We start from the raw sequence: 15,569 nt of genomic DNA on the forward strand, positions 1-15,569 counted from the left end.
GTCTCCTGGGCTCCCCTTCCTCACGGAAGGGGGCGGGACTGGGGGCCTCCTGGGGCACAGAACTGTCGGGGCCGCCCTGCTAGAGGGGTCCTACTCCCCCAGGGCCCAGGCAGGAGCGGCGCAGCCAGCCGGGGCCTCACCTGACGGCAATGAGCGTGTGGGCGGCTTTGCTGCGGATGTTGCTGCTGGTGCTCAGGAGCTTCTCCTTCAGGAAGGGCACCACGCGGCTGGCCAGCGCCTCGGTGGCGTCCTCCATGAGGCAGGCGGCCAGCGTGTCCAGCAGGAGCGCCTGGATTTCTTCCTCCTCCCGCTGCAGCTTCCACACCAGCGAGGGGATCAGGCCGCTGTTGACGATGCCCAGGGCCCCTGCAGGACGGGAGCGGGCCCTGAGCACGGGCCCGTGGCCACCCCCCACCTGTCACGTGTGATGGAAGCCGGAGGACTGGAGGGGGGGCTGCAGTGTTTGACCAGATAAATTACAAATCCCACCCACCCCCACTGCCAAGCAGGGGCCTGAAGCCACGGCTGACAAGCTGGGGTGGGAACCGTGAGGTCACGGTGGGCCCCAAAAGTTCCAGCCTTTGGCCACCTGGGATTGGGGGCCTGGAACAGGCCACACTTCCACCCGCCTGGAACAGTGGCCCGAGAAGGAGCAGCCGCCCCTGAGGGACCCGGGCACACGGGGGGCCTTCCCCCTCCCCCAACCACCATGCACCAGAGGGAAGCCTGGGATGGGGGCGAGGGGCGGGGGACATCCGTCCCTCCTTCCACCCGCAACGCGACGTCTCTGTGACACCCGGCCAGTCCCGGGGATGGGAGAGAAAGCTGGCCAGGGGGTTACAGGAAGGTTTAGAGTGAAGGGCACAGTGTCTCACATGAAAAGGGCTGCGCCCCCCAACCACAGCTGGTGGGCAGTCCACAGATTCCGGCCGAGGGGTCTAAAGGGGCCCAGTGCCCAGCAGGGAGGGGGCCGCCTGGAGCCGCCTCCCTGACCCCGGTGAAAGCTTCTGCCTCACTCCTCCCAGCCGCCCCCGCCCCGGGGAGTCAGCACACAGCTGGCTGCCCAGAGGAGACCCCAGAGATGGCCAGGCAGCACCCCGAGGGTGCTCGTGAGTGCTCAGAACTGCTGGCAGAGCAGCCCCCACAGGGCAGGGAGTGGGCCCCAAGGAGGGTGTCCGGCAGCCCAGCCGCTCCGCGGCCTCCCCAGCAGCCCGGGCCGCCCACCACGAAGCCGTCCACAGTCCCCCGCCGGAGCTGCCACTGGCAGACACCTCTGTCTCCCGCCTCCCCGGCTCAACCCTCTAATTTACTCCAGAGAGACAAATAAACAGGTTAATTAGCCTACAGGTCTCTGAGTGCCAATTAGCACCCAGGGATTTCCTCTTTGAAGACATCGCCCAGCCTTCCGCCCTCGGTCCTCGAGAGCATCAGGGGGCAGGTGCCTGCGGAGAGGCAGGGCAGTGTGTCCAGGGGCCCCCGGTTGCCCCCAGCTGGCTTGTTCCTGGGGCGTCAGATGGAGCCACTAGCACCGTCCATTTATTCTCAGGGCACTCACAACACAGCAGAAGCGGTTTCCTGTTGCCTCAAGAGTACTGGGTTTTTTAAGTTGTGCGTTTTTTGTTTTTTTTTTTTAATATTTACTCTTGGCCATGCTAGGTCTGCGTTGTGGCTCACGGGCTCGGGACCCGCCCCGCGGCACGCGGGGTCTCCGTTCCCTGAGTATGGCTCAAACCCACGTCCCCTGCACTGCAAAGCAGACGCTTAACCTCCGCACCGCCAGGGGCGTCCCGTGGTGTGATACACACAGGTTAAAGGCAGAAGGCGGCTCAGGTGGACTCCCAACTGTATCCAGCTGTGTGAGCTCAGACAAGCCGCTCGCCCTCGCGGACCTGGCGGCGTGGTTACTGGGCTTGTGCAGTAACCCGCAGCGGGCAGCGGGTCAGAGGAGGGGGTGGGAGGGGCCGGTGTACGGGGCTAGCACCCCCCGTGCCCAGACACCGGGCCTGGCACAGCAAGGGTCTCAGCCCACGGAGTTCCAGCCGTGGGCCGGGGCCTGTGGGTGCAGGTGAGGGGTGAGGGGGGCATTCAGACAAAAGCTGCACAGTTCCTGCCCTGCGGGACCAGCTCTCAGTGGCCCCCGCCTGCCTCTCCTGGGAGTCTGAGCACTCTCTCCCCCTCAGCCCTGCTCTCCGGCCCCCAGTCCCGCTCAGCCACAGCCTGGATGGCCGCTCCCCAGCCCACAGTGCGGAGGTGACAGCCTGACCCTCCGAGAAGGACGGTGCTGGCCGCCGGAGGGGTACGGTTCCTGCCTGGGGGCTGCACCATCCACCAGGGCTGGATGGGGTCTCAGTGCACCCGGGCCAGCCCGGGGGAAGATGCTGCTGTGGACGCACTGGGGCGGCCACAGGCTGGGGGCGGGTGAGTGGCCGGAGTCACGGCAGGAAGCTACCTGGAGGTGATCACTGCCCCACACCACTGGGGAGGAAGCCGAAGCCTGGAGGGGCAGCCTGAGTGCCCGGGACACACAGCAGGACGGAGAGGCAAGGCCTTCAGCCGCCCGGGGCTTTCCTTCCCAGCATTTCTGGTCCTTGAGATGCTGAGCACTGGGACCCGGCTCACTTGGAAACAGGGGAGATTTAAAAATAAAACGCGTGCTGGGTGCGCCTCTCTGCTTGCTCACTTTGCTGCTTTTCAGCTAAAAGGAGAGTCGCAGGCCTGGCTATTTATAACCAACCCAGATCTGGCTTGTTCTAGTTGGGTGGGGGGGCAGTGGTGGTGCACAGACCCCAAAGAAACCCATCAGAAAACCCACCAGGCACCCCCCCCCAACCACAGCCCAAGACCCAGCGGCAGGGTTGGGGTGAGTGGGATGGGGGCGTGGGGCTCAGAGAAGAGCTGGCCAGAAGGGGGCGCCCTAGGGCAGTGGGGAGGCAGGTGGGAAAGTCAGCTGGATGGTCATCACCACCTGGGGCTGACCCGAGTAGCCGGGGAATTCCAGGTCCTAGGGGCCCTGGAGGCCCGGGGGTAGTTGGGCCTCGTGGGGCAACAGCGTGACGCCTGCATGTGCCTGGGGAGGCCGGGGTCCAGTGCGGCTGCTGGGCCAGGAATGGCTGGAGCCGACGGCTGTGATCCCCGGATGTGGAGCCGCTGTGGTGGAGGTTCGGCCACTTCCTGAGGGCTGCCTCAAGGCGGGCAGCTTCTGGGCCAGCTGTCCTTGCTGGTGGCCGGGTGCTGGGTGGGCGCAGTCAACAGGGGGCCCTGTCCCCCTTTCTCCCATGGAGCCTGCGCTGTGCTCTCCCCGGCAGTGAGGACCAGGCCCCCGGGCCTGGCAGCCGCCCTGGCGCCCAGACCTCACCAGGCCTCACGCCCACCTGCCTGTCTGGCTTCTCAGCCTCGTGCGGCCCCCGCTCCAGCCTCGCGCCCGCCCTGGCTCATGGGGACCCAGCTCTGTCCTCAGCTTCCTCGGCCCCCCAAGAGCGCCTGACCCGCTGACCACGTCTTCCTCCCGAGATCCCCCACCCCCAGCCCACGGCCCTGGGACGGCCCCTTGCTGCTTGCTCCTCTCAAGCGGCTCCTCCGAGGGCTTCACAAGTGCCTCCCCTGCCTCTGGCATCTGCCCCCAACTGGCTCATCTCGGCCCCAGCCTCCACTCGGCCATTCCAGACTTGCCAGGTCACCCATCATCTCCCGGCCTGGCCTGAGCCTCACGGACTGACTCTGGTTTCTTCCTGTCCCTGGGCTGACTCGCTGATGTTTTTTTTTTTTTACCTGATTCTACTTTGTGGGACCAGGTGTACTGTAAATAAATGTGAAGACGGTAAAAAGAAATGTAGATGAGCCTTGCCATCCTCCTCCTTGAATTTTAAGACCCCAAACTCTCCTGTGATTCTTAGGCCAAGCTCCCCAGTCCCGCCCAAGGGCCGCCAGCAGCTGTTGCAGTCCCCTGACCCGCCCCAGCCTGGGCGGGTGGCATCCTCTGGGCTCCAGCTGCGCTGGTCCTCTGGCTTCCTCCCGGCCGCACGCTGCTCACGCCCGGCGGTCTGCCCCCCCGCAGGACGTGCTTCCAGGTCTGCCCCAGCTCACGGGCCCCCTCCATCCTGAGCGCAGAGGAGTGAGTGCTTGCTGAAAGGAGGATGACGGTCACTGCTCGAGGTGGGGGACGCCCTCACTTCCACAGTCAGAAGGCTGGGGGCGGCCGGGCAGCAGCCAGGCTTGTCCGGCCCCTCATCTCATACCTGGACTGCCCTGCCGGTCTCCCCACGCTCGCAGCTACCTGTGCCTCTGCCAACAGCTGAATTCAGACCCCTGGTCCCCCAGTTGCCCCCGCCCCTCTCTGAACACGTGGCAACACGCATCTCCCGTGGGAATCACCCTCTCAGGACCACCTGCCGGTGTCCCCTGTGATAGGAGCAGCAGCTGAGGCTCATCCGGGAGAAGTAAGTCGTCAAGGGTGTACAGGGGCTGTGCTTCACCCCCAGCGGCCTCTGCTCCACCCTCGAGCACGGTCTGTCATCTGCTGTCATGGCCACTGGGCTCCGAGTGGCCCTCTGGGCAGAAGCCCATCCTGACCCGGCCTGGCGGTGCGGGAGGGCGTGCACACAGAGGAGCCCGCGACGGTCGGCCACTTCCCGCCGGTCCTCAGGGGCCACCTGCAGCCAGCACGTCAGGTCTAGTCTAGGCCTCGGTGAGTCATCCACCTCGGGATGTCCATCACGGACATCTGTCCAGTCTCTGACCGTGTCTAGGTGGCACATTCAGAGGCCTGGGCTTAGCCCACCACCCCATCTCCTTCAGCCAACGGACTGTGACCATACAAGGAGGTGGAGGGGGACAAAGAAGGGTCAGCGAGGAGCATCTGCAGGAGCAGCTGCCTTTACCTGGGTGCCCCGAGACTCACAGAGCACAGGGGACGGGGGAGCACGGACATCTTGGTTCTGGCCTGAGTCTTTTTAAGCATAGGGGTGAGGGGCTCCTGGCTCCGAGGCCCGCAGATGGGCTCCCCCTGAAACTGAAAGCAGAAGCTGGCAGACTGCCCTTCGCTGCATTTTGCTGAGCATCCGAGCAGTCTGTGAGCTTCCCAATGGCGCCCATGGGCCCTGGCCTCAACAGAGCTGGCTCCCTCCCGCCTCTCTGGTCTGGAGGCGCCGCTCCTGGGCCCCTCCCACTCTCCTGCCCTCCCTTCCAAGGCAAACCTTCTGTGGCAGGGTTGCCAGGGACCCTGATGAGCCCTAACCCTGCTGGCCCGAGCAGCAAAGACACCGAAGGCCCCCTTCCACCGCTGCAAAACGTCGCCGGCGTAAACCTCCAGGGTCCGCACGGCCCTTTCCCACGTCCTAGGCGGCCGTCGCGACAACTCAGGGCAGCAGGTGCCGCTAGCCCCACTTTGCAAACAGGCCTCACAGAGGTCAACCGGGTGTCCAAGGTCGCGGAGCTCAGACTAGGTTGGGATCTGGACCGGGGACAGCGGACGCGGCAGGGGCCACGCACCGCTCGCGCTCTCGGCCTCTCGGGGGCGGCGGCAGGGAGCAGGGTGGGCGCCCGGCCTCGACGCACTGAGACCGCAGGGCCCCTCCGGGTGCCGGCCGAGCGGGCGGCGCGCGCGTGCGGGGCCGCGGAGCGCACGGAGCCCCGGCACCGCCTCCTCGGCCCGCCGTCGCTGGGCCGCGGGCCTGTCCGTCAGCCGCTCCAGCCCAATGGGCGGCGGGCCGGCGCGCGCGGGGGCCTCCGCCCGCGGTTGGCCCGGCAACACTGCGCGCCGGCGGCTCCGCCTCCTGCCGGCGGCGCGGCGCGGCGCGGCGCGGCGCGGGGCGGGCGGGCGGACCCGCGGGCGGCGGCGGCGGCGCGGGAGAGCGGGCGGAGGGAGCCCGGCCGGCGGAGCGTGTGCGCCGCCCGCGGCCCGGTCACGTCCCCGCGCGGGCGCCGCCGCCCCGCGCCGCCGGAACAGCTCGGCCGCGGCCCTGAGGTGAGCGGGCGGCCCCGCGGTAGGGGCGCGCGGCCCCCGGACCCCGCCCGGGCCTTCTATGCGGAGGGGGGCCCCGCCCGGGCCGGGGTGGGGGGCGCCGGGATGCGGGGGCCGGGTGCGGGGCGGCGCGCCGCGGGTGCCTGCGCGCCGGGCAGGGGCGCCGCGGGCCGGCAGGTGCGGGCAGGGGTGCCCGCGCCCAGGGGTGGGGCGGGCCGGGGGCCCCCCGAGCGGCCGCCGGCGCGCGGCGCGGGCCGGCGAGCTGCGGGAGCGGCGGGGTCTCCCTCCCGGGGCGGTGATGGTGATGGTGAGGGGCCGGCGCGTGGCCTGGGCTGAAGCGGAAGGCGAGGGCCCCAGAGGCCTGGGCCCCCGGGGGTCGCACGACTCGCGGTCATCGCTCTCGCAGCCTAGCAGTTTCCTCGGAGGCATTTAGAGCGAGAGGCGAATATCGACCCGCTGCGATTGCAATATGTTCCCGGCTCGATATTTTTTTTTTCCCTTAAAAGGCGGTGGGGGCCCTGGGGTGCGGGGAGGAGGAGAGGGGAGGGCCTTGGGCCGGGGCTCCGTGTCCTGCTGCCGGGGACCCACGGGTGCTTCTGGCCTCAGGGTGGCAGCTGAGCCTCCCTGGGCGTCGGTGGCAGAAATCCGCCTAGGCCGAGAATCGGGGTTCTCTGTGAGCAGAGAAAGGGGATGGGAAGGCGGCACCCAGGCCGGGAGCCCAGTGTCTGTCTGGGGACGCAGGGGCCACCTGCTAGGAGGGTTGCTGGTCTGCCTGCTCCCCCCCCACCCCGCCCCCAACCGGGGATCGAGTCCCTCTGCTCCCGGCTGGAGGAGGCTCCTTGGCCAAATTCAATTAAGCAAATGTTTACTGAGCTTTTGCTCCCCTAGGCCCCGGTGCTGGGGTGGGAGTGGACTGGCCCTGCCCTCCCGGGACTGACTCACCGCCCCAGGAGGGACAAGTGTCTGCTGCTCAGAGAACTCAGCCCTGAGGGTGGGTGTCGTTGGGGGCCCCTGGGTGGGACCGGACTTAGCCGGGCCCCGTGGGCAAAGTGACATTTGAACTGGAGCTTGAAGGACACAGGCGCGGCTGGGGTGGGCCTGGCGGGCACAGGGCAGAACGTGGATGGAGGCGCAGACGGGGGGGGCACTCAGGCGGCTGGGTCTGGCAGGGGCACCAGAGGTCAGGCGCGAAAGGGCGGAGGCCGCCTGGGGCTGGAACGCGGGAGGAACAGCCGACCCCCTGCGCCCGTCAGCAGCGGCCGCTTCCGGGGAGGCTTGCAGTGTCCTCACCCGAGCAAGGAGCCGCGGCGTAGCCCAGAGCCCAGCGGACCAGGGAAGAGGTGCTGGTGGCCTTGGCCGGCCCTTCCAAGCAGGGCTGGGCTCCTGGGTAGCCAGCCCCCGGCTCCCCCCTTCCTGGCCAGCACGGAGGGTGATGGTGTTGAGCTGGTGGCTCTGTTCCTCCGGGGTGCGGACCTTCCCGAGCTGTAACCGTGGAGACGTGGGGGTCTCCGGGGAGGGGCTGATGGCCCGGGAGGGCCTGGGTTAGGCAGTGCTGTGCCCTCAGTGTGCCTCGCGCTTCAGGGATGAGAGATGCTGGCGTCTGGGGTAAAGCGCGTGTTGTACAGACGCTGACTTTCTCAGACAGGAGGTGAGCACTGCTGTGACCTTCTGCCCGCTGCCGAGGGGTCTCCGCCCTCCTCCTGAAGGGGCCGCGTGTTCCTTCTCTGTGCGGTGCGCCCCCTCCTTGCCCACCCCCAGACACACACCAGCTCTTGGCTGAGGCCCAGCTCGCTGCAGGGGGAGCGGGGCCGCCTGCCTGCCCTCGTGGGGCGCGGCCTGTGCTCGCGGGCCAGAGCTGCTCGCCTGTGCACCCTCCCCCGATCCCTCTCCAGGGACCTGCCACCCGGGGACGGGATGCGGGGAATGAATTGTCTGCCCTGCCCCACCCCCCACCACCCGCTTCTCAGCTCTTCTGTCTCCTCGAGTCCCGGGAGGACAGGTTCTTGGTCTGATTGTCTGGAGCTTCTCCGGCGATCCCAGGAACTTCTGGGTAACCAGGGGCACATGGCCAGGCTGCCCAGGGCCCCTGCAGGAGGCCGGGGCTGGGGGGACGCAGAGCGAGTGGCGGGGAAGGCTGGCCTCAGACTCGGGGCGTGGCCCCGCCGGCCTGGACCCCACCGCGTGCCGCGCCTTCCTGCCCGTCTGTGAGGACACGGCCTCCCTGACCGCCCTGTGCCGGCCCTCGAAGAACCTGGATTCTGTGTGGCATGCGCCTGGCTGCCAGCCGCGGCTGGCCTGTCAGGAACCCTGGAGGAGGCAGATTAGCCACCCCGCACCCCCAGGAAGGAAGCCCAGGGCGGCCGAGCTCCAGGGCTGGTTCTGTGGGCTGGCAGGGAGGCGGCCCCGGCAAGCGGACACAGACGTTGGGGCGGCCACCGAGGCGGGAGCCCTGAGCCGCTTGTGCAGCCTTGGGGAGCACGGCGAGCCTCAGGGCGGCCACAGGTCTCCCCACCCCCTGCCCAGCCTGTCCTTGTCCCCACCGCACGCAGATCCAGGAGGGCCCTGCCCGACCCCGCGTGGCCCCCCCGGCGTCCACGCTGGCAGTGGCGGCACTTGCTGGGAGGGAGCTAACTAACAGGGACCACCCGCCGGGACCACCTGTCTCCCTGGGCTTGCTCCCGGGAAACGGAACCTCACCCGCTTGCCTGGCTTAGCCGCGGGTTCCTTTGGCTGATCTGTACACGAGGGCTGGGGCTCTGCCCAGCGCAAGGGCAGGCACATGGCGCACACTCAGGCCCTGAGGGCTGACAGACACCCCACGACCGGTGTCAGGCAGGACAGATGCCGTGAAGGGAACCAGCGCGGCGGGTGGGAGGGGGCGTCTCTGTGGCGGGGCCGTTGACGCAGCGCCTTGGAGAGGCTCCGGTCGAGCTCTGCGCCCCCCAGGGAAGAGCGCCAGGGGAAGGGTTGCCGCTGCAAAGGCCCGGGGGTCAGGGGGCTGCCCTGGGGGGCCGGGCGGGTGGGATCACCCTTTTAAAATAGACCCACCTGGCGGTCGGCGTGGGGGCCACCGCAGCGTTTGTGGTGAGGGGCTGCTGACCCAGGGTGGGGGCAGGCACTGAGAAGGGGTCGGACGCAGGGATCAGCTGAAAGAGGACCCGCCGATGGGGAAGAGGTAGGACGGCTCTGGAAGGACAGGGCCGGCCTCGGCGAGGAGGAGGCCACAGAGGCTGCGTGAGATGCAGGGAGCCAGGAGCGACGACGCGGGTGGACCCAGGCGCGCGTGGTGGTCCGAGGGGAGAGCCGGCGGGCGCGGGAGCCCTGAAGTCCGCACACCAGGAGCCGGGGCAGGGGGTTGGCGAGGCTCCTCGGGGGTCGAGGACGGGTGGGACCAGGAGCTGGGACGCGGGGGGGCCTGGAGGAGCGTGTTGGCGGGAGGGGTGGGGTCCCCTGTGGGGACTCAGCACTGCGAGCAGGACCAGCTGCACCATCTGCGGGGCCCGCATTACGCACCATTAAGCGTCTGTGAGGACCGTGATGGCAGAGCATCAGGCCGGGGGGCCCTGTGTGCGTGCCCAGCAAGGCCCATCGTGCTGGGATGGTGCCCCGGGCCAGCGCTCACCCTGTCCTTCCCTTGCCCCCCACCCCCAGCCCGTGGGCGGCTGGGCCGGAGCCAGCACCGGGGGCCGCGGGGGCTGCCTCCTGGCCCCCCGCGCGCAGGGCTTGTCCTGCGCTGTTCATGGGGCCCGGCCCTCAGGCAGGAGGCGCGGCCAGATGGCAGCGGCCTGGGCAGCCTGCTAGCAGGAGCGGGTGCGCGTGGCGAGCAGCCTCACACACTGGCTTCTCTGAGTTCGTCCCTTTTCCAAAGGAACCTGCACGTCGCAGAGTTTGGAGTTATTTGCTTCTAAATTGAGGCAGCGCTGTCTTGCAGAGAAGTCCCTGGAGGATCCGTGAAAGTGCTAAGGAGTGAGCCTGTTAGAGTCCTCCGTGCCGGGGTGGGGGGTGGGGGTCACAGACCGTCAGGCCCCGCCTGCGGTCCGGCAGCCACTGACCCGTCCGCGCCCTCCCCGGCTCCTCCAGCCCCTGCCTCTCCTGGTTTTGCGGTGGCCTGACCTCCTGGTCAGGGCCCAGCTGTCCCAAGGTGTGTGCATGCCTCTGGCCTGCCCACCTGCCCCTCTTGCTTCCTGGGGCCCCTTGGAGTGACCCCCAGGACCCAGCCCGCCCCCCAGCCCTGGTCGGCGTGTGTGGGTGCGATGGCTGTCCCCCAGCGTGGCCGCCCCTTCACCCTCTCTGTTACCTCTGACGCGCTATGCAAACATATTTCTCCAGAAAACGCCGGGAAGAAAAAAATAATTAGAGTGTTGCCTCCATTATCCAATTTCTGATTAATCAAACTCTCTTTGTCTTCGGCCAGAATCTGTTCATTTCCCTGAAACACTGGGCCGGTGCCAGGCATCGATTTCCTCTGTGATAACACCAGGCACGTGTGCACATCCCCGGCCTTGCCCGGCGGGCGGCGGCGGCCAGGAGGAGGGTCCAGGTGGGCCGCCCTGGTTTCCCAGCACCGCCCGCCGCCTCCAGGAAGGCACCACGCCCCAGGCTGGGCCCTGCCCCACGCGGCACGCTCTCCGGGTGTGTTGGCCTGCTTTTGGCCATGCTGCGCAGACACGGGGGTCTTTGTTCCCCCGGCCAGGGATGGAACCCACAGCCCCCTGGCTGGGTGCCGGTGATGGGCGGCTGGGGCCTGCGAGGGGCCTCAGGGTGGGGTGGGGGGGCGTGGGGCCTGCAGGCTTCCTAGCCGGAGGGCCAGGCGGGTCAGGGTGTGCCGGGCACCCACCGTGTCCATCATGGGGGGGAGACGGCCCCCGGCCCTGCTGGAAGGCTTCGAGGAAGTCCCCGCCAGCCGCTCCCTGCCTGGAGCGGGCCCCTCCCTCGCTCGGTACAAAGGGCGGGGTGCGTTCATCTGGCACCTGCTTCCTGCCGGGTACCTGTGGGCCACGGGACACCTTAGTGACAGAACCTGCCCACAGCCTCCGCCCCGCCCCACGGAGCCAGCATCCCGTAAGCGCGAGGGAACCCGCTGCACACGCTGGTCCAGCCACGCCGCAGGTTAGGAAGCCATGGTGTTGTGTGTTGGGGGGGGGTTGTAAGTAACACCGGGGCTGGTGCTGAACACAGCGACTCTGCCTTGTGTGAACCCAGGGAGCAGGGAGCCAGGGCCCAAGGGGTCGTCGGGGACAGTGCAGAGCAGAGGCTGGGGCCTCGGGCTGCAGGAGGTCGGGGGCGGGGGGTGGGCACGCCCCGGCCAGTGCCCCCAGGTCCCCTTCCCGGTGCCCCTTACAGCTGTCAGCTCACCCCCCAGCCAGAGAACCGCATTCCCTGCAGGTGACAGCGCGCTGACCCCGCTCCCCGTCTGGAGGCCTCCAAGGGTCAGTGCTGGGAAGGGGCCGCGGCCGGATCCACGCCTTGGCCCAGCGCCCCCGCCCAGCCTCCCGCCATCCCCAACTCACCCCCTGACCTCGGGTCCCACGCCCGCAAGGTCCCGCGTCAGCCCCTGCCTCTCCAGAACCCTGTCTATCAGGGGTCAAGGCGGCCGCAGGCTTAGGCGCTCCCCAGGGGTGGCCCGTCTCAGCAGGAGGAGCGGTGCCAGCTGCTGAGAGCCCCTGGGGCGGCCGTCTGCCTCGGGAGGACCCCCGGGGCTGCACGGCGTGCACAGCCGGGCCCTGGGGTGGGCGGGGGCCCCTGACTTTCTGGAGACGCAGACCCTGCCGCCTATGTGCATCCCGGGGGCTGGGAAGGTGGGCAGTGGGAGGGAAAGGGGGGCCAGCCGTGCGCCACTCCCAGGTGGGAAGACGGGAGGAGAGACACCGCCTGGGGGCGGGCAGGCCGGGGCTGGGGCCACGCGCAGCGGAGTCAGGGCTCAGGGGGTCCGTCCTCAGCGGAGTCAGGGCTTAGGGGTCCGTCCTCAGCCCGCCCTCACCCAGGCCGGAGAGATGGCCGCTGCCCCCCAGGCTCTCGGGGCCGGCACCTCCCTCCCCGTGAGCGTGGAGCCTGCCTTTACCCTTGGCCTGGAGAAACCTCCAGCCTGGTCTCCGTGTTCCTCGGGAGATGCTGTCACGTTGCGTCTGGTCGCTGTGGCGGCTGCGGACCGAGGAAAGGACCCCCCTACCCCCGGTCGTCTTTAGCCATCCCGAGGCTGAGGGGCCGCCCACTGCTGGGGACGCTGCCCCCCAGGCCCCGTCATCCCTGCTGCAGCCGGCTCCAGGAGAGGCAGAGAGTGGGGGGAGGCAGAGGGCGGGGAGCTGCTTCCAAGGGGGAGCACTCGCGGAGGATCCAGTGGGCCCGGCCCGTGGTGGGCTGGGGGGTTAGCTGTGGAGACGCATGAGAGTCGGGGGTCCCCAGGCCCTGAGCCGGTGGAGTCTCCCGCGCACAAGTCCCCCTTCTCCCCCCATTCGCAGACGCTTTTGTGAATAAGGAAGTGAGGGTTACTTACACATCTTTCCCAAACTCAGTACCCCCCCACACCCCGTCCCCTGCAGGTCGAGCGCCCCGGACCGCGGGCCACCAGTGCCCGCCCTGTCCCAGGGCTGAGGGCACGCCCACCGGCCTGGTCTCTGGGAGGGTGGCCTCGAGCGTCGGGAGCGTGGACATGGCCGGATGGCAGGGGCTGCCGCGGGGAGTCCACGCCCTGGGAAGCCTGGGGAAGCTGCGGTCAGCATGGGGCAGGACCACGCGAGCCAGGGACCCGGGCCCAGGGCCGCACACGGCGCCGGCAGGGACAGCGCCCGCTCCCGGGAGGCCGGGTGCCCCAGCCTTGGCGAGAGAGTGCGTTTTCGGCGGGTGTTTCCTGATGACTCGCTGCTCTAGGTCACTTCCAACCCCCCCGCCCCGGCTGGCGGGCCCGTGGTGGACGGCCACTCTGGGTCCCGGGCAGATCCAAAGTACGTAAGCCACGGGGTTGGGTTTTCAGCCTTAGGTCGAGGAGGGGTGGGAAGAAGCCCCTTCTCGGGCCATCTGGGGAGAGTCGCGGCGTGCGGGGGACAGGGGGCCGACCGGGCCCTCGGGGGGCTGGGGGTGTGGGGCCCACACTGCCCGCCCCAAGCTCCGTCTCGCTTTCAGCGGGAGGTGAAGCGGTCGTGACGGCGGGCACACAGAAGCTGGCTGGGAGAGGGCGAGGCGGGCGGGAGAGGGGCTCGAGAGGACCCTTTCCTCCAGAGCGGGGCGCTGGGGGTGACAGGGCCCCCCCAAGAGTCCTCGCTGAGCCTGGCGGCCTGGGGGCTCCGCCTGCTGTTTGGGGGGTGCCCTGGGCCTTCGGGGAGGGCAGAGGTCCCAGAAGCCTGGGGTGTGGGGTGTTGGGACTGGTCAGTGCAGGGGACCCCCCGCCCTGGGCCCCTGGGCGAGGTCACCTGAGGGTCGGCCCCGAACTGGGTGCCCGGAGCTCCGTCTGCTCAGAGGGACGTGAAGCCGGTGCCCGGGGTGGGGGCGCGGGGTCAGGCAGGGCCGAGGAAGGGCCGTCCTGGGGGAGGCCTTGGCTCAGGGTCCCCGGGAAAGGTGTTAGGTCTCAAAGGCACTGCTGCGGCTGGGTGCTCCAGGGCAGAGTCTCCTGGCCTTGGTGGGGCATGGGCGGGGTGCTGTGGGCAGGGTGGGGGTTGTGGGCAGGGTGGGGGGGGTGGGCAGCAGGGGGTGTGTGGGCAGGGTGGGGGGTGGGCAGCGGGGGGTGTGGGCAGGGTGGGGGTTGTGGGCAGCGGGGGGCTTGTGGGCAGGGTGGGGGGCACGGGCAGGGTGCTGTGGGCAGGGTGGGGGGGTGTGGGCAGGGTGGGGGGCGTGGGCAGGGTGCTGTGGGCAGTGGGGGGGACGCTGAGGGAGGCTGGCTTTGCCCGGGGGCAGGTGCCGGGAGGGCGGCCTGTCCCCGTCCTGTCCAGGGTTCCTGGCGTCTGGGCATGCAGGGGTCATCTCAGAAGGTGCTGTCGTGTCTGGAAGCAGCAGAGAGTCTGGTTCTGCTGCAGTGATGTCTGCCAGGCTCCCACCCCCAGCTGGAGCTGGGGCAGGAGGGAGCCGAGGCCTGCCCTCGCCCTGAGGGCGCTTCCAGGGAAGCCCCGTGGCCAGCATGTCCCTGCCTTTGGCACAAGCGGCACCTCCCCGGGGGGGAGGCGTGCACTTTCTGCCCTCTGGCCCCTGGGGGTCCCTGCCAGGGAGCCCACACTGAGCCGCCCCCTGGGGAACCGTGGGAGGGACGCTGCTGGGGTGGGCCTGCCCTTAACCGGGCCCAGCAGGTCCCCGCTGCCCGGCCGAGCCGTCTCTCGGGCAGTGTCAGCCGGGGTGTCCCCACCCTGGCCTCCCCCACCCCTGTGAGGTGGCCTGTCTCCTCCAGGGTCAGATCCCTGGCCCGCCCCGCCACACCCCTGGGGCAGCTCCCCGACACACACCCTACTCCCATCTCTGCAGCGCTGCCCTTCCCTGGTACCCCCACCAGGACACAAGCCGCCGGGTGCTCTTCCCTGGTACCCCTACCAGAATACAAGCCGCCTGGTGCTCTTCCCTGGTTCCCCTACCAGAATACAAGCCGCCGGGTGCTCTTCCCTGGTACCCTCACCAGAATACGAGCTGCTGGGTGCTCTTCCCTGGTTCCCCCACCAGAACACAAGCTCCCAGGTGCTCTTCCCCAGTTCCCCTACCGGAATACAAGCTCCTGGGTGCTCTTCCCTGGTTCCCCCACTAGAACACAAGCTCCCAGGTGCTCTTCCTTGGTTCCCCCACCAGAACACAAGCCCCCAGGTTCACAGACTCACCCCCGTGTCCCCGAGCCCAGAGCCGAGCCTGACACCCAGCTCAGGCCCCCGATGGCACCACAATGGTCAGACAAGTCCAGGTGGGGATGGTCGCCCATCGGGAGGGCCTCAGGCTGTGGTCTGATGAAGCGGGCTGAGGGGGTCAGGGCGGAGCAGTTCTCTTGAGACAGCGTCCGTGCCGAACAAGGCCAAGGGAGCAGCACTGCCCGCCGCCTCCTCCTCGTCCCAGCAGGGAGGGGCTCAGCCTGGGTGTACCCTTCTGCATGCTGGGGGCTGGGTGGCCGCTGGACCACGGAGGGGGCCTGAGACCCCAGGCTGCGAGCAGTACCCTCCACCCGGGTCGGCTGCCTCCCTCCTCTGTCCTTTCCCTTGAGGGGAAGCCCCCGTTTGGAGCCCGTCGCTCCCTCCCCTGGCCTTGCTGACCCCACTGTCCAGTGGGAGAGGGCCCGTGGCCGCCCGGCAGTCCCGGGCTGGCAGCTACAACCCCACTGGTCTTGTTCCTTCTGCCGGAGTTGCGATGTGGGCTTTCTGTTAGAAGCAGGGACAACAAGAGGCCAGTTTTACAGCAGATATGTCTCGGTGAGAAGGCAGGCAGCTTAGCGAAAACGGGGCTGCATACAAAGAGAACAGGTGGCCACCAGCTGTGCCAGCGCCGGGGCTCCTGGGGGTCTGAGGGCCCCCACCCCACAGGCAGCCCCAGCGGCGTTGCCCGTTCCCCAGACCTGAGTCCTACACCTGGGGTGCCGTGCCCAGCTCCGGGCACCCCATGAGGCTGACATGGTAGCCGTGCTTGCGGGACGGCGGTGAAGGCCATGCCCTGC

General features: G+C 68.9%; 2 protein-coding genes across 3 annotated transcripts in view; one reads left to right on the plus strand and one right to left on the minus strand.

Annotated features, from left to right (window-relative positions):
• RSPH14 (radial spoke head 14 homolog) overlaps positions 1–15,569 on the minus strand; it is a 49,654-nt gene that overhangs the window by 1,687 nt on the left and 32,398 nt on the right. For both annotated transcript variants that reach the window (XM_043434326.1, XM_043434336.1), the window contains exon 5: positions 141–366. In XM_043434326.1, coding sequence (XP_043290261.1) covers positions 141–366 — 226 coding nt within the window. The remainder of the gene's footprint in view (positions 1–140; positions 367–15,569) is intronic.
• GNAZ (G protein subunit alpha z) overlaps positions 5,807–15,569 on the plus strand; it is a 29,624-nt gene continuing 19,861 nt past the window's right edge. The window contains exon 1 of the mRNA XM_043434351.1: positions 5,807–5,962. The gene's annotated coding sequence lies outside the window, so the exon portion shown is untranslated. The remainder of the gene's footprint in view (positions 5,963–15,569) is intronic.

Source organism: Cervus canadensis, chromosome 1, assembly GCF_019320065.1.
Source record: "Cervus canadensis isolate Bull #8, Minnesota chromosome 1, ASM1932006v1, whole genome shotgun sequence".
Taxonomy (NCBI): Eukaryota; Metazoa; Chordata; class Mammalia; order Artiodactyla; family Cervidae; genus Cervus; species Cervus canadensis.